We start from the raw sequence: 24,795 nt of genomic DNA on the forward strand, positions 1-24,795 counted from the left end.
ACTAATGATTAATGAGCCTTTGTTTTAATTTTGTAACACAAGGCTCCAAACTCTGAAAAATCAGCAATATTTAGGTGCTCCTGCACATCTGTAAGAAAAATATGTCTGCATCTCCTTGTCCTCCAAGAATTTTATACAGAAACACATAACTGCAACTCATCTTATATTGTGGACAAAGCTGTCAAGTCGTTACCATCAGGTGCAGTCTTCAGTACAACTTTAGTGTGTGTGTGTCTGTTGCACACCGGTTACACTGTTAGTCATAATGTGCAGTAGAGAAAGCTCCCTAAAGATGTGTCACAGTCTGAGATTTGATATTGCATGCATTATTCAGTGTACAGGAAGGAAGTGGGGAAGTAACATTTAATGGGCGATTTCGGTCTCTGCCATCTGTGGCTCTGCATCTGACCTCTTTGACGCGACTGCTGTGACGTCAGGATTTGTCATCCGCCCCTCATTTATTTATTTAATGTTGCAGTGCACATGCGCCTGGCAATGCCATTATTCTGTGCTGCAGGCTACCTGATTCCATTATGGTTTTCGTTCCAATGCAAAATTAAAGTGTAAAATTAGTATTAAAGTCTGTTAAACCAAAAGGCTGTTGACACTGATGTTACGTACAGAATCTAATATTTATTTACCTGATTTTTACCCATAACTCCAGTCCTACTACTGCCAGTCTTCAAATTTACAGGGAACATTCTTGGGACACAAACACTGGACAAGTTCAAAGATGGCAAATCTTGATGTATTTTAAGAGGTTAAAAAGTCACATTCTGTTTCAATCTGTTCAGTTTTGTTTTGAGTAGCGCTGGTGACAGCCAATCAGAGTAGAGCTGCACTGTGACATCAGTGGCTGGTCTCTCCAAAACCACTTCATTTTGTGTGTTTATATACATTTCTCATACAATATGTAAAAGCTAGTGTGAAATAAATGGTAAATGGACTGCACTTATATAGCGCTTTTCCATTTGCATCAGATGCTCAAATCGCTTTACAATAATGCCTCACATTCACACTGATGTCAGGGTGCTGCCATGCAAGGCGCTCACTACACACCAGGAACAACTGGGGGATTAAGGACCTTGCCCAAGGGCCCTTTAGTGGTTTTCCGGTCAGGTTGGGATTTGAACCGAGGATTCTTTGGTCTCAAGCCCAATCCATAGACACTGCTAAAACTGAAAATGCTGTTTTTGGAACACAACATCTCTGAAATATTATTTACATGACATTTTGCAGACATTAGCATGGTGATGTTGCAGGCTGGTAGCTAGGTCCAACACTGTATTACGTTTGTGTGTAAATATAACCTCTGTGTCATATATTATGTAAAAGCTAGCAAGAAATAAATGGTTCTAAATCTGAAAATGCTGTCTGTGGAACGTAATAACACCTCTGAACTTATTTACAAGATATTTCATGGACGTTACCATGGTGACATCACAGGCTGGTAGCTTGCTGCAAAACACCATTTCATTTGTGTGTAAATATATCCTCGGTGCCATATATTATGTAAAAGCTAGCATGAAATAAACACTTCTAAAACTGAAAACTCTGTTTTTGTAACCTGATAACACCTCTGGTCATTTACAAGACATTTTGCGGATGTTAGCGTGCATGCTATCTTCCGCTAACTTCCCATGGAGTTACATTTCTCATTAATACCTGCAAATGCACAGAGGGTAATCTACAAATATTCCGTGATTTGCACAACATCAACAAATGATTTGATGTGAACATGTATAAATAAATTGTAAGTTTAAGCCAGTAGAATCTTTACATTTTAACACATTTTAAAGAACACAATGCTCATACGGCCAAGCGTATTTTAGCATTGCGTTATATTTATAGATTAGTTTTGTAGTTGCTCAACAGCAAAATGGGTCAGACAGATAAGCAATTAATCTTTGATGCCATTTATCAGTGGTAGATGCCACATTTTATTATTTCTAGTTTCTCATAAATGAGCATTTGATCCTTTTCGCGCTTATCTCATTAATTGCATGTGGTTGGATTTTGGACTGTTACTCTAGAACTAATTTAATGACGTAACCTTCGGCACTAGGAAATTCTGATTGGCCTTTTGAAATATTTTCTGTCAGACTAAACGGCCAATTGTGTAATTAAAAAAATAATAATTTAGTGCTTTAGTGCAGCTACATCTGAAAATGAAAATGGTTAAGTGATTGATAATCTCTTATTTATGAAAAATAAAAATAGAAATTAAAAATTAAAAAAATAACTGAACAGAGCGCGCAATTAATTTAAAGATATTGAAGAAAGTGAAACAATGAAATGGGGATTTTTGACATGTTATTGCATTAAACTTTAATGGGTTCATTTTAAAATCATTTCAGCACGGCTTAAGTTTGCATTGGAGACTTGGGCATCATTGATCAACCTCCACACTCTGATGTAAGCTGTGAAAAGCTGTTGACGTCATCCTGTATGTTTGGTCTCTGTCCTCTCAGCTGCAAATAAGACTGGTCTTGTCTTCTCTGTAATGTTAGTCATCTGATCAGGCACAGAGTGTTCAGTATTGTCCACCCACTTGTGAGGGAGCATTGTTGGCTTGAACGGAGGTGCGCTTTCTGTAAAACCCAATGTGCAGCTATTTATGTACAGCCTTTTTGAAGGAATCCTTGTTTTTTTTTTTTTGTTTTTTTTTGTCCGACTCCTTTGCACTCATTTAGCAAAAGCCCAAAGTGTTGTGTTGCTGAGATTCATGGTTTGGTATGCAACACGTTGAGCCACCTGCAGCAGTTAAATGCAAAGGCCACTTATCTGTTTCTTGTTTTGTCTGCTTGTATCACACTTTGCTGGAAAATGCCTCCGCAGTAATGTAACGGTACCGGTAACTGTCACCTATGAGCATATTTGTTCTTGAGGGGTTTCCAGTGATGTGTTGATGTAGCACTACAGTACGTTTTTAAAATTTGGTGGCTTTTATATGTGTATTTCTTTAGACAAGTCGGAGATGGATACATAAACATTACCAAGTCACTTTGGGATCATCCGCCGTTGCAGTGCATCCACAATTTACATCAATCATTGTGTGTAGCATGTCTGTAGCAAGGCCCAAGCAGCGGGTCAGCCCTTTGAGTCTGGTCTGCTTGAGGTTTCTTCCTCAAATCATCAGAGGGAGTTTTTTTCTTACCACTGTTGCCTGTGTGCTTGCTCTAAGGGTTGGTAAGGTTAGACCTTACTTGTGTGAAGCACTTTGAGGCAGCTTTGTTGTAATTTGGCGGTATATAAATGAAATAAATTGAGTTGAATCATTGGGAACAACAAACAGCATGGTACTCTATAGTATGTCTGTCTGGAGTAAGCAGTTTTCAAAACCTGAGTGACTGTGCAAGAAGGAGAGTGGTGAGGGAAGCCATCAAGACACCCATGACAACTTTGACACATGAAGCTATGCATAATGCAGCTTATGTCTATTGCAACAGCAGTAACAGCATCATAATGTGAAGGCCCACCAATTAATTTAAATACAGTAGCTGGGATCTAGGCTCGAGTCTCCTGTGTATTCTGGCAAACTGTACCTGAAATTTTACATCTTCTTTTGAGAAAACCCTTCTCTGTGCCACTTCATCGTGAAGTTGTATAACTGGAGATGGAACAGAAGAACGTTGCACTATGCACACGTCCTCCAGTCAAAGCCAAAGAGGCCTGTAACTCCTCCAGAATTGCCTGTGTGTTGGTGGCTTCCCTCCCTTGTCGTCTTCTTGTGCAGTCATCCAGTTTTTGAGAACTGCCTTCTCCAAACAGATTTAACATACAGCATCATGCTGTTTGTGCTTCCTGATGATTGATGCAAATGAAGTCCAAGATGCATTTAATGACTGGAAAATGTTCATGTATCCATCCCCTGATGTGAATGTGGAAAACTGGATGTGAACGTAACAGTTTTTGTCCGATTAGTTGTGGATTCTGAAAACAGAGGGACTGTTCATACAAATGGCTGTAATTCCTAAATGCCTTGGTCCTGTCAGGTATGATCATATGAACCCGTAACCATAGAGTCCTGCTCCTTTTTTAGGAAGTCCAAATCCCTTTGGCGTTTTCTGACGTGAGGATGCCGTGATGTTTAGTGTCGGTACCAGTGGTGCAGCAGAAGCACTGCTCTTTAGACTCATGAATAAATGCTGATTTAGGTTTGGTCCTCAAAGCATGTGACCAGGTCAGAACACTTTGCCTGCATGTTTACAGTCCACACTCTAAAGAAAACTGCTCTCCAGCAGCTGCCCAAACAGTCCGAGCTGAATGCTCTCACTGTTGGGAGAGTAATGCAAAGTACTAATTTTAGGACAGGACATCCGCCGTTCATGCTTTCTTTCATGATTCCACAGAAGTTTATTCTGCTTCTATGCTACGTGAAGTCACGTTTACCACCAAACTACCAACACCAAGTGTTTAGAGCAGGGAAGTTGTAAGTGTAGAGCGGAGTACCGCAGTGCATCCTGTGTCTTGGAACAAACGGGGCCCAGTCCGGCCCGTGTTACCAACACGTCCCATTAACCGGCAGTGCTGCCCTCTGTCTTCAGAGGTGTCACGGTACACTGGTTTATATTTGGTTTCCTTTGCGTCTCTGCTTTACCACCTTCAGGCCACACATCTGGTCTTCAGACCGACACTGGCTGAGCTCAAGCATTTCCTCCTGGTTACTCAGCCTCCCAGGAGAGCTGACTGGAGAGAGACAGAACAGAAGGGGAGAGAGAGCGAGCAAGAGAGTAGACGGGAGAAAGCAAGAGCGGAAGTCGGCTATGGAACGAACACATCATGGCATTTTTTCCCTTTTTCCCCTCCGTGCTCTGCTATAGTCTGACGTGATTCATCCCTTGCCCGTCCAAAGGGAGAGACTTTGCCAGGGCTCTGCATCGCACGCTATCCTTGTTCTTCCCACAGCACATCAACTGCATTGGAAAGCAATATTTTTTTTCCCCCTTATCCTCCTACATTTTTACAGCTTATGATTTAACTAACTTGATCTACTCAGTATTTGTTCCCTAAATTTATGTGCTGTATTAGCTTTGTCCTGTTTGAACTCATTGGTATTGATTTGTCCTCTCCCTCCGTTGGCTGCATTTTCTTCTCTGAGGCTGTTAATCATTTTTGAATAATGCACAGGGGGTAGGAAGTAGGGCTTGGACGGTTAATGAAAATCATTAGTTGACTAGTCAACAAATAATCTTGACACTAAATTCATGAGGTCAAATCTAAGGGCCCCTTCACACATAGTACGAATGTGGTCGAAGTGCGCGTGAAGCAGGAATCGTATGCAATATGTGTAAAATCGTAGCACCCTCCAATGCCTCATACACCTGTTGCTGCAAATATTTGCGCGCACCAGCGGCTGAAAGACAGTGTGCGCACCGTGAGAGCCCTTCAGACCCTCTCATGGCAGGTGTCGGCCAAATTTCAGCTGACGCACATGAACATCTAACACCGCTCGCTTGACACTTAGAAAATGTGTGGCCATTCGCACTATTAACACAACAGTCAGCAGACAATCACTGTCGAGCTGGATGTGAAATTTGTTTGTGTCCCCATGAGTGTGGCTTTGCAAACGGACACAGTGACACGTGGGTGTGTGCGCTGAACTGACAGGGGTGTGTCCGCCCACAGGAGCGGCTGTGGAGATCTGTGGTTCTGGTTGTCATGGCTGGCGAACACATGCTGTGTTTGGACAGACATGAACTAACAACTATCCACCATGATATGCGTGTGTCTGCTCGCTGTCCTCATGTGGGCATACATAAAAACATATCCCTGTTGCAGTGGGCTGCAGTGAGTGTGTGCATGGCATGCACATTGACAGGCTACCCCAGGTGAAACGGACCATCAAATCATAACACGCAGCGGGCTTTCTGAATGTCACGTCACCCACGTGAGCTCTGTACTTCAGTCCTGCAGTGCGCGTCCACAAGACACGCGTGTCGGGCAGGACACGCACGCGGGGCCGGCTGGACACACCACAAGCAGATGTGGACATAAGAGCGAACTGCCTCTCATTCATGTCATTTCATGACTGTACATCTGTGACCATGGGTCATCTACAGAGGAACAGATGGATCATACTTGTATTGTCCACTTGATGAGAGGGTTCAATAAAATATGGTGTCTGTGGTTTTATTTTTCTTACATCCATGTCCTTCTTGATATCAGGCATTTTCCCGCACCTTTTACAGGACAGCTTAGTGGTAAAGATACTTGCTGGCAATCAGAGCTTTTGGAAAGTGCAGGTTCAAATCCCGTGGGTGGCATGTATATTTTTTTTTTCCATTTTCACAGCAGCTGTGCAATGTGTAACCACATTGTGCAGCACTGTGTCCCCGCATGCATGAAACCGTCACAGCGGCATCGTTCACACCTACCCGCCGGCTTGATGTTTTCGTGGTTCGCTCATACGAGCTGTTCTGCCGTAATTCGCCCTGAGTTATACTTATTCGTACTCTGTATGAAGGGGCCCTAAGCAGTGAAACTCCAAATTGACTTTAATTAGTACGTTCCTCGTAAGTGAAATCAGTAGACTGATTGGGGCTGCCCCTGACATTTTACGCACACTGTACCGGTCCAAGACCTGAACCAGAAGGTGTGACTCTCAATTTACTAGTCGATTTATGGTCCTGCCATCAGCTATGGTCATGAACTTTAGATAATGAGTGAAAGAACGAGCTAGTGGATCCAAGCTGTGGAAATGAGATTCCTCTATTGGGTATCTGGGCTTACATCAGGACAGGATGAGAACCTTGAGTATCCAGGATAGACTCTGAGTGGAGTCACTGCTTTTTCACCTTGAAACGAGCCAGCTGAGATGGTTCGGGCATCTGGTCATCTCCCTAGGGAGGTCTTCCAGCGGCCAACAGGGAGGAGGCCCTGAGGAAGACCCAGGACATGCTGAAGGGATTATAATTCCTGGGAAACACCTCTGCATCCTCAGGAGTCCTCCAAGAGTTGGAGGACTTGGCTGAGGATAGCGCTGCTTGCTCTACTGCCACTGTGACCTGGACAAGTGGCAGTGAATGAATGAATGAATAGTAAGTCCTTTGGCTTTTCCTTTGTTTCCACAGCAGATCGGAGGTGGATCTGCATGTTGATTTAGCACAAGTTTTATGCCAGATGCCCTTCTTGATGTAACTCTACATTACATGGAGAATGGGCAGAAGTTCTTGAAATGGGAACTTTCCACTCTGGAGACAAGCACACTAACCGCTTGGCCACCACCCCTGCCCTCCAAATTGACTTTAAGACAAAAAAAAAAAAAAAACTGTAGTACAAGGTGCAATATATTTATTCAAACCTGATGGTGAACGTTGGCCTTTATTGGTTACTGCTTGAGCTCTGTCTTCAGTTAAACAATCTATGCAGGGGAACCCTGGCTCTGTTTTTGTTTTTGATTGGTTTTCTCGAAAAGAACACTGAAGCCATAAAAATATATTACTTCGACAGTTAGTTGAAATAATTACCATATACTTACTGATTCACCCTTCAATTTTGGGAAAATAATGTCATCTGATTTACCCAAGTAGTCTACTAGAAGAAACTTACTCATCTAATGTGATTATAGCTTGTCATAATCCTTTGTTATGACTAGTTGTCCCAACCCTTAGTAGGAAGTTGATGTGCAGTCATGCACAAATTGCTCCTTTGTAGAATTTACTTTTTCATTCCTATTTGACATTAATGCTGTCTCTGCATGAGTTACAAATTAGCCACATCTAAAAATCCAAACTTATACCTTTTCCTTGTTTTTTCCTCAGATCTATCTGCCTTTTATACAGGGTGACTCCCCAAAACAAACAAACAAACAAACAAACAAAAAAGAACACAAAAAACTTGTAATAAATCCTACAAAGGTCCAGCATATTTCTTTCAAAATTATGCTCCAAATGGTATGATTTGTTGACGAAATGTCTTTTCCTTGATTGACCAAGACATGTTGGGGAAGATGACTGGAACAATAGTCTTCCAACTATTGTCCCAGTCATCTTCCCCACCATGTCTTGGTCAACCAAGGAAAAGACATTTTACCCGGAGGCCTATTTCGCCAACAAATCATACCATTTGGAGCATACTTTTGAAAGAACATGACTTTTATGCAAAGTGACCAAGATAACTGAAACTTTGGGGAGTGATCGTACATAGACTGAAGTTTAAGTCCAGCAAATTTCAAGGAATATGCTGGATGTTTGTAGGATTTATTAGACATTTTATGGAGTCTAGGTTTTTTTGAGTCATCCTGTAAATCCAGTGTAGATTCCATAGTAGGTTATACATTTTGAGCTTGTTTTCCTTGTTGTTTTTGATCCACCCAGAAAGAAGCAGCAGACTCTTTTTGTAGAGCAAGAGCTATACTTAGTGATGGCAATTTCGAGGCCTCATGAACCAATGAGCCACTTCAACACAACTGGTGGAAAATTGACACACTGCTTCGAGGCGTTTGATACAGTTTGAAGGGTGACATCTACTGGAATGCTTTGAGAATTACCCTGAGTGAGTGCTGTGACAAATGTTTGCAGTAATTCATGACTGATGTGGTTTGTCCTTGAAAAATACTAATAAAAAATGTCATCTTCATTATTGTGTCTTTCTTAATGTAATAAATAGTCCTTACAGATGCACACATACTGGTTATGAAAGCCTTTATTGTAGACTATATGTAGATTCATCAGTCCTCAAACAATATTTGGATGGAATGTGACGGGAAAAGTGAGAAAGGCATGTGCTTCTGCAACTTGTGCTTATGATACTGTAATTTGTAAATTAGAATAGAGGGGATAGGTGACGGTGATTGTGCAACTATCAACAATTTTTATTCAAAAAAAGAATCATTTCAACAGTGCTGGGCTTTAATCGGCTCCTCTTCTGCCTCACCACCTCTCCAGCTTTGGAGAAGACCCGCTCGCCAAAATCACAGCTCTTCAGTCACTCAGCTCAGTCTCTGATCTACCTATGAATATATAGTCTAACCTATAACTTGTGTTGATGTACTGTGTGGATAAATGTTGTATATGAATAGATGCCTGTTGTGTGTGGTGTGTGTCTGTCTATGTTAGGTCCTATGTGTATGTAGCTAACTATACTAAATGAACTCTAAACTAGACCTAAATATAAACTAATGCTGTCCCTGTCACGTAGTAATTGGCAATAACACTGTCGCTAGCAGTCTCCTCCTCTCACAAACCCACAGTTTGTGCCGCGATTCAGATCTCATTTAAATACTTGGCGGGTCGTATTGACACGCCCAGATTATTCGACTTTCCCGCGAAGCTCGACACGTGGTGTGACGAAACGAGGCCTCGCTCGCAGTGGTCACGTGATGGGGGCGTGCTCGAAACGCTGCTCACCGACACTTCTGGTTCACAAAGCTCGATGCTGTGTTGAGCAGCCTGACTCCAGCTTAACATCACTAGCTATACTTAGGCAGGTTTGCCCAGGAAAGTGTGAATGTGAACAGTGAGGGGCCCAGAGCTGACCTGGATAGTGTTTCAGGTAGGCCAGCGCAACCAAGCTTGGTTGGATCAGCCACAAGGGGTAACTCAAGGCTGTGGCTCCTAGAGTCAACAAGTCAGGCCGTGGAGACGCACAGTGCTGCCCTACAAATCTGTGCAAATGGCATATAGGAAAGCGCTGATGTCTGATGGGGTTTTCCAAGGTCAAATGGGGAATCTAGGGGCTGCAGTGTTGTAAGAGGAAACCTCCTCTACCACCTTCTGCTTACAGGGGAGTCCTGGAATAAAAACATGATTGTCCCACCCGTGAAATTAGATTTTATGTGGTAGCCCCATTTGTTGTCAGAAGAGGCAGTAAATCCAGTTTCCATATGAAGCAGCGAGAGATGGAATGAACTTGATATGGGCATCTGGCTCGGTGTCTGTCCCCAGAGAGCTCTTTGTCTTTCTGAATCAAACTTTTTTTTTCAGCTTGTGGCAAGTGTTAAGCATTCATATGGAAAGATGAAGGGACTGTAATAATTGGTAATAGTGCAACCTTGAAGTCCAACAATATTTTGAGATTCGAAACCATTTCAGACAAATGATTATTTGAATAGAAGCAATTTGGGGTTAGCTGTTTGGGGTGCATTCAGTTCCAGCACAAAAGATTACTCTGTTCTCAACGTCTATATTAAATGAGCCTGTTTTGAATGCTGTGTCTCCCCACCAGTTCACTCTTGCAAGTGAAAGCCAAGCATTACAGGAACGGAGCAGCTGTGTGCAAACACTGCCAGCAAGCGCTCCACTGCAACATAGCCTGTGAAGGCAAACCATTGAGGGATCAGTCTTAAGGGTTTTAAGGATAGATGGCTTTGTGACGTTTTATCATTTATTGACTTTCTTCATTCTCTTCTATTGACAGAGTCCAGCTGAGGTGACTGCTTCTCAGCCAACTCGAACAGCCAATGGAACAAATGGGTAAGGAGACCACAACCCTGCAAACGTTTATGGAATCGCCACTCACAGATGATGTTCAGTAGCTGAAAAGTTTGACTTCATCAACCATACTTCATGCAAATTCAATGTAATTAACACATAATGCTTTCAAGATTAAGTAGAGGAAAATATTGATGGAATAAAAAAGGAAGCCAGTGGAGGGAAGCCAAAACGGGTGTCATGTGCTCAAATGTCTTGGTTTTAGTCAAAACTCTAGCAACACAATTCTTCATCTACAGACATCTGATGCTCTTTAATGGCAATCCAGAAAAACACACATTACAATAATCAATTCTGGAAGACAGAAAGGCATGTGACGAGAGAGATCTAATCACTGCAAGATTTTGCAAGTGAAAATGAGCCGTCCTGACGACCTCCTTTGTGTGTAAATCAAATGACATTGTTAGATCAAAGATCACACCAAGATTCTTAACTTCTCATGGTGCTGAATCACACAGTTAACCCAGAGAATGTAACTGATCATAAAGATGTTGCAGTCTGGCAGGGCTAACCACACCCATCTCAGTCTTATCTGCATTTAAATGCAGGAAATTAGAAGACATCTTGATTTTTCACTGCAACCAAGCAAGGCTCCAGTTTTGCAGTCTGAGACATTCACCAAAGAGACAATGATATCCATCTGCAGATCATCAGTGTAAAAAATGGAATTTAATTCCAGAGGAGAGGTGCAACATTAAGAGAAAACAATACTGGACCCAGAATAGAACCCTGAGGTTCCCCATATTTCATAATTGAGCATTCTGCTGTTGTGTTATACTGCTTTTTTTTCTTTTGGGTGTATAAGTTTCATCTTTTTTCTGAATTACCGGCTTTTTATTTGGAATTTGTATGCACTGTTGTGGTGTACTTTTATTATTTTGTTATTGGACTTTAGTGCTTTGATTCTTGGGAAAGTGCTATATAAATAGTTGTTTTCAGTATGTAAATCACTGGACTGCAAGTTGCAGGACCTCATAAACCAAAAGTAAAGAAAGAAAAAAAACAAATAAACATGACTTGCACTCTGGAAAAACATGGTAACCTTCCCATGTAGTTCTAGACTTGGGGGTGGGGGTGGGGGGGTGGGTGGAGTGTTCCATTCATTTAAGACATGTTTCATGAATCCATTATTTTCCTTTATTGAACAAATATTGTTTTTGTGTCATCTGTGAATTTTTGTTTTAATTTCCTATGAAAAAGAAAGCTGGCCAAAACATCTTCCATGTGTGGTGATTTTAACAATGAATCTTTCCCGAAAGACTTTGGGATTTTTTTTTTTCTTGTACTTTTTAAATGTAGACCATTCACTTGGTTTTCATTTATATGATGATCATGATATATGTGGCTTTCGGATATTTACACATGCTATGCAAACATGTGTCACACACTCGCAAGTGGATTATCTGTGCCAGTGTGGCACTTTGACAATGAGGCTGTTAGATGCTGAAAATCAGGTTACGTAATAGTGTCTAGCTTCCAAACTGATGAATACTGTCATGTGCTTAGATTGGGTACTTTCCCAGAGCTCCCAGTTGGAGTGAAATTGTACCAATCAGTGAACCCATGCGTATCATTTATATGACCACAATAAAAGTGATCAGACAGATGCACACATCTATATGCATTACTCAGTACAATCTGATTAGAATCAGTTCTGAATGTACTGATCAGTGAATCAGATCGACTGTTTTGATACGAGTAGAAAACCGCTCGTGTTGATCCCCGGTTTTATTTCAGCAGTGGATATTGCCTATCCTAGCATATTGTCTGACATTGTCCAGTATTTGCTGTTCAAACTGCACCAGGAGAGACACTCTGAAAAAATGGAGAGCAGTGGAAATGCACCCTCTCCTTCACCAGGTAGTCAAAACTGTGTGAATGATCCTCTATAAGGATGATGTCCTGTGCTCTCAGGCAGTATGATTAAAAACAGAAGTGGCACAGAATCATGTTTTTTTATTTTTAACACATAATCCACTCTAATCACTTAAATTATCTCTGTGTGTGTATATACGTGTGCTTGTATGTGAACTATATAAATGCTGCATGAAGGAATATGCAGGTTTAAGAAGGACTGATTAAGGACAGACATTTTTGGACTGTTGTAAAATAACAGTGGGATCATTGATGACAATTAAGCAATTTCAGCTTTTGTGTGAGGAAGTAATGAAGACGTGCAGTCTCAGGGGATGTAAGGGGGAAAGGAAGGTAATGCGTGCAGAGATATGCTAACTGAAGAGGGTGACTCAGTGCTACCTCAGCAGCACTCCCAGAAAAGGTGCGGCATGAACGTGTGTGCGCGCACGCGCTCGCTCTACAGTATAGTGGTGTTGGCCTCGGGCCATAGGGCATAATTAACTCGGAGTTCAGAAGGGAGTGTGTTCAAGTCATGCCTGTAATCCTCACACTGTGTGCAGAGATTAGAGAGTGTGGTGCTTGGTTGCTGCCTGGTCAGTGACTGGGCAAATCACAGATGTCCTGCTATGGACAGGCAAAGCCAGGCTTTGATAAGCCAGTGCCCCGAGATATTTGCAAATGGCACCGTATCGGTTCATCTCCAGTCTCACATAATGGCCAGGAGAGCTGTTTACTCTATACTTTTATTAGTCTATTGATTTAATCTGCCCAGAAGGAGGAATTCATCTCCGTTATTAGTTTGAGTAATGTTCTAACTGCTATGGTGATGAGTGTGGTGAAGTTAGTGGTTTGTGATCCTTGAATGGGGTTAATTTGTTAATGTTCAAATAAATTTCAAGCCAGATGTAATTACCGAGCGAGTTAGACCAGTCTTTGACAAAACTAAATGATGCACAAATCCATTGTGTAAAAGCTCCTCGTTTGTGGAATAAACTCCTTCTTCTGAAACACGCATACATTTATAGTAGGTTGGATTTTGGACGGCACTGTAATACACAGTCGGTGTGTAATGGTGCACCCGCTTTACGGTTTGCTACGTATGATGGTTTCAAGGTCAACGGAACAGAAAACTTGCACAGAAATAAAAAGCTGGCGTAATCACTCTCTCATCTTCAACCACTTATCTGAGATCAGGTCAGCTGGCATAATATCACTTGAAATGTTCAACACACATTCTGCCTGAAATTTTAATATTGCATTTTGTGTGATCATATAAAAAACATGAATGATTTACTCAGTCAGTACTGCAGATTTTTTTTTTATAATACAGCGTTTGGTGAATGTGAACTACACTCAACAAAAATATAAATGCAACACTTTTGGTTTTGCTCCCATTTTGTATGAGATGAACTCAAAGATCTAAAACTTTGGCACGTTGGAGAGGTGTTCTCTTCACGGATGAATCCCGGTTCAAACTGTCCAGGGCAGATGGCAGACAGCATGTGTGGCGTCGTGTGGGTGAACGGTTTTCTGATGTCAATGTTGTGGATCGAGTGGCCCATGGTGGTGGTGGGGTTATGGTATGGGCAGGCGTCTGTTATGGACGAAGAACACAGGTGCATTTTGAACGCACAGAGATACCGTGACGAGATCCTGAGGCCCATTGTTGTGCCATACATTCAAGAACATCATCTCATGTTGCAGCAGGATAATGCACGGCACCATGTTGCAAGGATCTGTACACAATTCTTGGAAGCTGAAAATGTCCCAGTTCTTGCATGGCCGGCATACTCACCGGACATGTCACCCATTGAGCATGTTTGGGATGCTCTGGACCGGCGTATACGACAGCGTGTACCAGTTCCTGCCAATATCCAGCAACTTCGCACAGCCATTGAAAAGGAGTGGACCAACATTCCACAGGCCACAACTGACAACCTGATCAACTCTATGCGAAGGAGATGTGTTGCACTGCATGAGGCAAATGGTGGTCACACCAGATACTGACTGGTATCCCCCCCCCAATAAAACAAAACTGCACCTTTCAGAATGGCCTTTTATTGTGGGCGGTCTAAGGCACACCTGTGCACTAATCATGGTGTCTAATCAGCATCTTGGTATGGCACACCTGTGAGGTGGGATGGATTATCTCAGCAAAGTAGAAGTGCTCACTATCACAGATTTAGACTGGTTTGTGAACAATATTTGAGGGAAATGGTGATATTGTGTATGTGGAAAAAGTTTTAGATCTTTGAGTTCATCTCATACAAAATGGGAGCAAAACCAAAGTGTTGCGTTTATATTTTTGTTGAGTGTATTATGGTGCAGAAAAGACCAGGTTGAATTTGAACCCGGGACACCAGTGTTACCCGCTAAGCCACCGTTCTGCCTTTAAACTCAAGTCATGTTTATTTGTGCGTTTTATGTTTGCTCATTACACGTGCTGATATTATTGTTATTAACAAACTGAGTGGAGCTAACTTGTAATACTGGCACAGGTTGGTATACTGTAAATGCGTATATTTAAATAGAATACTCAGTTGGTCATATTTCTTCAAATGCCTTCTACTTCTGAATCCTGTTGACAAATACAATAAGGTAACTCGTGGCCTAGCATCCTCTGCTCGGAGTAACTGAAGCTTTCATGGACAACTTGCACTCATAATCCAGAAAAGGATGGAGGCATGCTCATGCAGATGGAGCGTGATGCTGTACAGCTCAAACATTTATAGGGTCGAGAAACTTATTATATGATTATGCATTTAAATTTTGGAATCAGCTGGACTGATGTTGCAGATCTTGTTGAGCAGTGATATAATGTCAGCTGTTTTGAAGTGGCTCTGTTGTAAAAATGCTATCTGACAGGCCAGATGTTCATAAGGTTAGGAAACGTACTATGTGATTGTCCATATTGATTTTGGAATAAATTGGATAAGGTGTTCATAAGTTATAGTGTTTAAAGAAAAATGTCTCACTGATGCATGCATGCGTGGTCTGCAGGGGATAAGTATACAGTGGATTTTTAACTCCTGGACAACTGTCCTGCTGACTCTTTGATTTTAAAATAAATAAATAAAAATCTTTGCAACTTTAAAGTGCAAACGGTGTCATATGGATCTGTAAGTACTGCATCTTATATTGCTGCACCATGTAGCTTTCAGATGATCAGAAAGAAATGATCAGAAAAAAAAAAAAGTTTGATAACCTAATGTTTGCCACCATTTCTTACTCATTATCTTCCACTGGAAAAAACAAAACAAAACTGGACAGATCTCAGTGTTCAACAATATGAAATAATTTTACACTGTATCAATTGTCTGTCCATAGATAGAATTTGGATAAACTTTCTGAACTGCATAATACTGTTTATAGATTACAGCGTTTTTGATGATTCCTGGCCAATCTGTCAAAAATTCACTGATTATTTTTCTCATTTCTCTCCTGACAGTTGATGTTGGGAAACATTTTTGTAGTCGCCACATGCTAAAAAATGCCTCAGATTAAGATGATGTTTCTGATTTTTTAAAAATTGTTTGTTTGATAAAAATGTGCCTGTCTGTTGACTTAACTCGTTGTTAACAGAAATAAGTATGTTATTGTCTTGCACAGAACTATATAGAGCAGGGGTGGTGTCCAAGTGATTAGTGTGCTTGGTTTCACTGCGGAAGGTTCCCAGTTCAAACCCCACCCCTGCCACATTTTTCTATGTAATGTGGACTTGCATCTGCAATGGCATCCGGTGTAAAATGTGTGCCAAATCAACATGCAGATCCACCTCAGACTTGCTGTGGTGACCCAGAGTGCAAACAAGGGAACAGCCGAAGGGTCTTACTAGATTAATGAAAGATATGGTTCATAATAAAAATCATTATATGGCTGCGAAGCTACATGCAGTCTGATTGGCTGATTACTGGTTGGATATTTTCCCATATTGGACCAACTTCTATGACTGTGTATTTTCTTTACAAACCAGAAGCTAAAAATGCAATTAGAAAAAGCAAGTCCGACATGAACATGCTCCATAAATGTCTAAACAGCATCTGAAAAAACACACAGATCGAAAGATCTTTTAACCAGCTAACAAACGGACCAACGGACCATCTGTTAACAAGTTCTTCTATATATATATATATATATATATATATAAAATAAACAAATTACTAACCCCACTTGCTCGGTCTGGTACGGGGATATCAGACCTCTGTGTTTTTCGCTTTGCTCGGTCTGTACTGACAACACCTTGGTCTGTTGTTTCCCCGTACAGACCTCACATTCGGTTAATAATCCTTTAATATTTTTCTTAACAAATTTGACAATGGAAAGAGTTTCCTACTACTAGTATAAAATTATATATCGGTGACAATATTGTGCTGTCGTTCCGTGAATCAGCAGATTGCCCAATTACGACGCATCGGAGAACCCCCTCCCGACCAAAAATTTCTGGATCCACCCCTGGTTATTCGTGAATCCAGACAGTAGCACCTAAAATTCAAAAGGACTGCATTATTTAGAAAATAGTCTAGTTCTGTGTGACTAGTTTGGGTTCTTCTTTAATTTTTTTTAATAATTATTAATTAGAAATGGACTCATTAACATAAATTTTGGAGGTAAAGCAGGACAGACAATTTTAACTCTAATATTCGCCAGCATTGGAATCCCAGTGATAAACCTGTGTGTGTGTGTGTGTGTTGGGCGTATTTCCACAGACACACATTAATGAGTATCCTCTGGCAGCACACAGTGCCAGACAGATTTACTCTGTCCTCCTGTGTTGTCACTCAGATCTGTCCTGCATCATTGCATTTTTTTAATTCATTTATTTTAATCTGCACTCTCTCACGCTCCATCTGAGGAGCAAATCTGAGTATAAACTGCACCAGAAGCACACTTGAGGGTTTCTCAATCTCTCTGTCAGTTTTCTGGTCTTTCTTCAACCTTGATGTGACTTTTTTTTTATTTTGACTGTCTAGATCTTTACAAACTGGACATGTTTTTGCGAGGCAGTAATGACTGAAAGCGACCGTGTGTATTTCCTGTGTGTATGTGTGCATATGTTAAACACGTTGTGTGAAATTCTTAGCAGTGGGGCCTCCGGTAATTGCCTGTTTGTCAGCCATCCAACCATCTCATACGGGCATCAGCAAATATATAAAGATACGTAACACGCATCATGAACTTCAGCCTTCACAGTAACTTGTTATACTTTCTCTCCATCGTGAAGTTTTCTCCCATGCTCTCCTTCACTTACAAAATCACACTTCCTGTCACACACTCCCTCCTTTCTCAAAACATGGTCTTTTTTCTTCTTCTTCTCCTCCTCTCCTCTGCCTGGTCCAGAATTTGTTGGCAGTGGTCTTGCGTAAACAGGGTATTTTTAGTTGGGAGGTCATATAGGCCCAGTCTTAATCACCACATTCCTATTTTCCCACCAGCCCAACTTTAGCCAGAAGCCCGTGGACAGGGGGAGGGGATGTTGACTGAAGAGAGATGGATTTTTGCAAAAAAAGGATCTGATGGGTGAGCGTTACAGCCATTATACAAGTGTACTTCAGCAAAGGTGTACCTCAACTGGAGGTTCGTTTGCATAGGACATGATAATTAACTTGATATATATGCAAACTGTAATTAAAATAGGATATTATAAATGCAGGTTTTTATACCCACATTTTCATGTTGACTTTGTTTGTGCAGTTTCTCCTATACCGGTGTCGCCACTAAAAACGAACGGTCCGCCACTAAAAACTGGTCCGCCCTGCCTCCACTGCGCATGTCATTTCGGACCTCAGCCGCTCTTCTGAGATGGAGTCTCTTCACCCAAAGTGATCAAATGGATTAATGTGATGAACCATCGGATGACAAAGTAAAACTTGTTAAATCATTCTAAAGTCAGTTTTAAGCAGAAACGAGGCAATACTTGCTGACGCTTTTAAATGGCCGACGGTCCGTGAACACATTAGCTAGCAGCTTGTGTAGCTGCTAGCTGATGCTAGCAGCTACACGACTCTCTCTGGCCTCCTGCCCAGGGAGAGTTGTACGAGACTCTCATCCGCTTGATGCAAATCCGCTTGATGCAAATTCGTCAACAAGCACCGGTGTCCCAGACCGAATGGTCCCCCCCTAAAAATAGGTCCACCCTGCCTTCACCGCGCATGCGTCATCTCAGACCACAGCAGCTCGACTCTCTACACCCAAAGCGATCAAGTAATGTGATTATTAACCATCAGATGACAAGGTAAAACCTCTTAAGTCATTCTAAAGCCAGTTTTAAGCAGAAACGAGGCCGTTTTAAGCAGATAGAAGGCGATAATCGGCGAGTCACTACTGACGTTATGAGATGACGTAGGCGCAGCAGCAGCTCGTCTGAGTCAGACGAGCTGCTGCTGCGCTCTGATCGCTTCCTCTGTCTTTTATGATGAAATAATGCTGAATTTCTGTTGAAGTGATTGTTGTACAAAAGCTTCAGATATCTGTCGCTGAGATAGATAATGACTGGAGTGCAGTTTTAAGCAGAAACGAGGTGATAATCTGTGAACCGCGGCTAATGACGCACGCACAGTGAAGTCAGGGCGGACCTATTTTTAGGGGGGACCGTTCGGTCAGCAACACCAGCTTATGGATTTCAGTGAAATCAGCATTATTTCATCATAAAAGACAGAGGAAGCGACGTCATCTCAGTGTCAGTAGTGACTCGCCAATTATTGCCTCGTTTCTGCTTAAAACTGACTTTAGAATGATTTAAGAGGTTTTACTTTGTCATCTGATGGTTAATAATCAGTTATTCCATTTGATTGCTTTGGGTGTAGAGAGTCGAGCTGCTGTGGTCTGAAATGATGCATGCGCAGTGAAGGCAGGGTGGACCAATTTTTAGGGGGGGACCATTCGGTCTGCAACACTGGTGCTTGTCGACGAATTCGCATCAAGCGGATGAGAGTCTAAAACTCTCCCTGGGCAGGACGCCAGTCCAACGCAGGTTACTTCCCCAACTGAGGCCAGTGCAGTTTTACAGCTGGGTGGACGGAGACAATGTAGATTAAGTATCTTGTCCAAGGACTCAGACAGGTAGCGTGTATAGGATTCAAACCCAGGTCTACAGCTTGGTAAGCCAGCGCCTTATCAACCAAACTAGTTGCTGTTCCCCCCTGCAAACAAAACTTATGGTGGTGGTTGGCGGGGGGGGGACTCTCAACCATTTGGGGCATTCTGGTGAAACATGACACACAATATGAATGTGTGCATGGAAAAAAAAAAAACAGTTATGGTCTGACATTGTCAATTGGAAATAACTGGAATTTTATGTTAAATTGGTGGGTCATACAATATTGATTTCATAAATGGAACTCCTAAACTACTTTTTAAAAAAATGGACACCAGTCGGTGCTGTAAAGCGCTTTATAAATAAATGTTGATTGATTGATTGAGTTTACACAAAGGTAGCGAACAGCATCTACACGAAGGAAAACTATTCTGGTGTGACGTCTTCAAGGGAAGGTTATTGGACTTTTGTTGTTTTAAATACACACAGCTGGTAAAATAAGTATTGAACACGTCACCATTTTTCTCTGAATATATTTATTAAGGTGCTTAAATGTAGAATAAATGTCCCCCATCAACTTTTTTTCCTTCTTCTTCAGTGTGTTGCAGAAATGGATGTATATTAACAAATCAAATGAGATGCTGTTGGCCACACAAAACATGACATACAGTATCTTGAGATCATGTTGTCATCAATGAAATAGAAGGCAAATGTAAAGATCACCCCCCCCCCCCCCAAAAAAAAAAAAAAAAAATCAGCCCAGAAGAACATCTACTGCATTGAATAAAACTGCTAGTTTTACTTTTCGAGTCCAACTTTGTGGCTTTCCACACTGACACTTGGGAAGCTGTTTGGCTTTCGTGTCCCGGTGCAGCGAGCGCACAAGTTGACTGTTCTTGCATTTTATTTATTGCAGTTTATTGTTGTTCGTTTCTTTGTTTCGAATACTCCATGGCACATCCTTGCAGGTATTTGGTTTTGTAACTGTACATTTTGTCGCGGTCACAGAAACCTCCTTTGTATGCTGGAGCACGTCTCTTCTATTTCCATTCCGGTCATCAACCCCCAGAGCAAGGACACTGGTTTTCTAACTTTAATTAGCATCTCAGCGTTTTGATTAGACCTTGGACTGAAATCAATTACTCATCACTCCAGCAGACAGAGACTAATCCGCTCAGTGGGCCGGTCACATGTGCTGGATTTAACTGTTGCTGTGCAGACACAAAAGATAAATAACATGCTCATGGGTCATGATAACCTTTATTTTATTTTTATTCCAAATAAATAAATAAAAAATGGAGCACTGTAATTTATTGTGTGGGGGTTCAGTTTATTTTTCATTTATATAGCGCCAAATCACAACAAGGTTGTCTCAAGGTGCGTCACACAAGTAAGGTCTAACCTTACTAACCCCCAGAGCAACAGTGGTAAGGACAAACTCCCTCTGAGGAAGAAACCTCAAGCAGACCAGACTCAAAGGGGTGACCCTCTGCTTGGGCCAGGCTACAGACATAAATTACAGAACAATTCACAAAACGAATATACAGGAAAAGCTGTTGGTGCACAGGACAGGAGGGTCTCCAGCAGAAATACCACACGCATCTCTGGATGGAGCTGCACCTTAAACAGAGAGAAAAAAACCCAGAATCAGGCATCAGTTCTTGTTTTTGGTTATATACGGTCCAAATTAGTGCTGACGACCACATTTTTCTGTTTGTTTGCCATGTATGTTGACTGGTGGTGACACCATTATTGCAATATGAATGAGCCATATTGGCTGCTTCTCAGAAAAAAAAGACAAGTAAATCAAAGTTTATGCTAAACGTGTTAAAATGAGCTCATGTGTCCTAATAGTTTTAATCGATGTAGATTAATGATGTGGAAAGTGATTAAAAACACCATTTGAGAATTAGGGGTCAGGGCGAGTACAAAGAACAAGGTTCACAGGACGTGAAATACAGTGTTGCATATGTTATCAGAGTGGATTACTTCACAGCTATTTAAAAAAAAAAAAACTAAACAAAAAACAAACCCTTACTGTTAAATGCCCTTGGTAAAGCCACACAGGTGTTTCCAATTATTTTGGCAGAACGTGAGGCTGCGAGCAGGAAAATTCTTACAGCTAAAAGGACCTCTGTACTGTGCAATTAAGTAGAATCTGTTTAATAAAAAAGGGGGTGTGCCATGCTTAATTTTGAGACTCTGCGTAATTTCCAGAGCATTTTCAGCAGTTTACCAGAAGCTGAATGTCAACAGAGCAGTTCCTGAGTCACAGGTCCAAGCGACGAGGACCTCCTCTAATAGTGTGGCACTGAGAATCGGAATCATTACATCAGTATTTTTATTTATTTACTTAATTTGTTAAAGATGTTAATGAGCTTCTAAAATGGTATCAACTTGATTATAATTGAATTTATATGGGAACACTTTTACTCTGAATAAAATAACTGTTGACCGGAGCACCTTTGTGGCCGGGGCAGTGGTGGGATCAAACCCCGGACTGCTCAAACTAAAGACCAGAACACTACCAGGTCAACCAAACCGGAATTCCCTGTTAGCCAAGCTAGCGGGAACTTCTTTTCATTCCAGACTTTACCTTGCTACATAACCATGTTTTGTTTTAATTGCTGGGAAACACAGAAGAAATTATGTCCCAGGGACATTATATTTTTTCATGAATGCAAGTTTATGGGAGCTGTTATTTTCAAAGGTTGTGGCACATTAAATAGCCCCAAAAAATTGCAAAGTGAATATTATCGGGGACGCTCATGCATCCCCCTAAAAAAACAAAAACAAAACCTTGCTTCAGAGACTGCGGAGCATCAGTTCATTAAGCAATTGGAGCTCAACAAAACCTTTTTCTTCATTCACTTCTGTCTTTTTTTTTTTTTTTTTTTTTTTTTTTTTGAATTTACACAACTGCCATTTGCCGATTTTTCAGTTTGTTGTTTCTTAAATATAACTCTTATGAAGACCTGTTTTTCTTTTACTCTTGGAAAATGCAGATTTGTCAGTCTTTCTCAGTGAAGAGTTACTACACAGGTTGCTGGTTTCAAACATCACAAGAAATGCCTTAAATTTCAACACATTCTAATCTTTGACAGTTATCATTTAAGTTGTGTGACATTGAAGTGATGCTCCTCTTTACTACTTTGAGCAAGGCAGCCGTGTGTGTTGGGGGGGGGGGCATGAGTTGTCTGTAGGAGTGCACTCGCTCCATTCTCCATGCAGTCTGATCCCCATGTCAAATCGTTTCCTGCGCTCCACGGGAAGTTGTCCACAAAGGCCCCACCATCATGGCCTCTGCTCGGGCTTCTGGGAATGTGGGGGAGGCAACATGGGGAATTGTAGGGGGGGAGAGTAGCATAGCTGCGAGACAGCTGTGGACATCCAAAACCTCTCATTTCTCCCAAGCTGTAAAATGCAGCCCCCCCCCCCCCCTTTCCTCCGTGATTTAACCAGAATAAGTGAGTCAAGTTTGACACCCTCTGAACTTCCATGAGAGAGTTGCAAACTGAACTTGAATCCCAAATATCTCAAGTCTTTGGTAATTTGTCGTTGAGTAGGTGCACTGAGAAGGCTCTGGATGCATACACGCAAAAACTGAACCAGTTTCTCCTGCTCCTGCACCGTGCATCTTCATCCTTCCTCTTCTCATCCTGCCTGGCGTCGGCATCCAGATGCCTATACTCTGCATCTATCCTGTTAAGGATCCATCTCCTGTCTTTTTGCTAGCACCACTACCTTCTTTTATGCCGTCCCTTTCATGCTTGCACATTGGCTTCAGTCACAAGTTACTTCTGTCAAACTCTCCACCATTGCGATCTACACCTGCCTATCAGTTTCAGTTTAATCATTTATATAGCACCAAATCACAACAGAGTCGGTTCAAGGCGCTTCACACAAACAATTCAGAAAACAAAATAAAATGAATTAAAAGATTAAAAAAGCACAATAACAGACTAAAAAAAGAAATAAAAAGCATAGTAACACACTATGCCAGTATGTTAACCATATGAAAGAGAAAACAAGTGCGTCTTAAGTCTGGACTTGAAAGTCTCCACAGAATCTGACTGCTTTATTAACGCAGGAAGATCATTCCACAAAACAGAGGCATGATTAAAAAGCTCTATGACCCACAGACTTTTTAGTCATCCGAGGGGCACAAAGTAATTCTGCATCTTGCGAATGCAAAGCCTGGGCTGGTACGTAGGGTTTAATTGGATCAGCCAGGTAGGGAGGTGCCAGTCCTTGAACAGTTTTATAGACTAGTAGCAGAACCTTAAAATCTGATCTCACAAGGACATAAAGCCAGTGAAGGGATGTCAAAATGGGTGTAATGTGGTGAAACTTTCTGCAGCATTTTGAACCAATTGGAGACCCCTAATGCTGGACTGCAGTAATCCAATTTAGAAGAGACAAACACATTTATCAGGGTCTCAGCATCAGCCATAGACAGGATGGGATGAATCTTGGCTATATTTTGCAGGTGGAAGAAAGCAGTCCTTGTAAATTTCTAATGTGGCGGTCAAAGGACAACGCAGGATCAAAAATTACCCTAAGGTTCCTCATTTTGTCCGTATGATGTATGACACACGAGGCTAAGCTAAGCGTTAGCTGGTCAAATTGATGCCAATGTCTCACTGGACCAAGAACCATCATTTCAGTCTTATCAGAGTTTAAAAGTAGTAAATTACTAGACATTGTTTTGAACATTTGACCCCCCTAAGTATTTAAACTCCTACTTCACCACCTCCACTTCTTGCAGCTGCAACTTTGTGCTGCCCTCCCTCTCATTCCCCCACATGGTCGCCACCTTTCATGCTGTCCTCATACATATCTTGCACCACCTTCACATACTTCACTGCCGCTTGGACTTCCTCCATACAGTACCAGAACTTCTCTCTCAGCACCCTGTCATTAGTTTTCACTAAATCTACAAACACACAATGCAACACATTTTGGCCTGCTCTGTACTTCTCCATCAGCACTCTCAAAGCAATATTACAGCTGGTGTTTCTTGGCACAAAACCAGATCTTCACTGCTCCTCTTGTCTGCGCATCAAAAAAAAAAAAAAAAAAAAATCTGTACCAGTAAACATTTCTTCCACTCCTCATAACATCCTCTCATTTTCCAGGATTTTATTAAATATTCTAGTCTAAAAATTCCAATGCCATCTCTTCTAAACATCTCCTTGACTCCACTGGTATGCCATCTGGACAACAGCCTTTCTACTCTTCATCCTTTTCATAGCTGTCTTCACTTATCCATTACGGATCTGCCACACTTCCTGATTCACTCTCTCCACATGGCCCAGCCTTCTCATAGTCTTATATTTTTACCCACATTTGTGGGTTTTTCGTATGATGTCTCAATAGGTGAAGACATCATTTTTGGGAAACATTTAGGATTGACGTGCAGTATAAGCCATTCAACTTTGGGATGGGTATCCGTACAGGAGTGAAGTGTGA

General features: G+C 41.5%; 1 protein-coding gene across 1 annotated transcript in view; it reads left to right on the forward strand.

Moving 5' to 3' along the window:
* Window positions 1-24,795, forward strand: part of plekhh3 (pleckstrin homology, MyTH4 and FERM domain containing H3) — a 93,875-nt gene that overhangs the window by 2,015 nt on the left and 67,065 nt on the right. The window contains exon 2 of the mRNA XM_034189774.1: window positions 10,360-10,415. Within this exon, the coding sequence (XP_034045665.1) occupies window positions 10,360-10,415 (56 nt within the window). The remainder of the gene's footprint in view (window positions 1-10,359; window positions 10,416-24,795) is intronic.

Source organism: Thalassophryne amazonica, chromosome 16 (genome assembly GCF_902500255.1).
Source record: "Thalassophryne amazonica chromosome 16, fThaAma1.1, whole genome shotgun sequence".
Classification (NCBI taxonomy): domain Eukaryota; kingdom Metazoa; phylum Chordata; class Actinopteri; order Batrachoidiformes; family Batrachoididae; genus Thalassophryne; species Thalassophryne amazonica.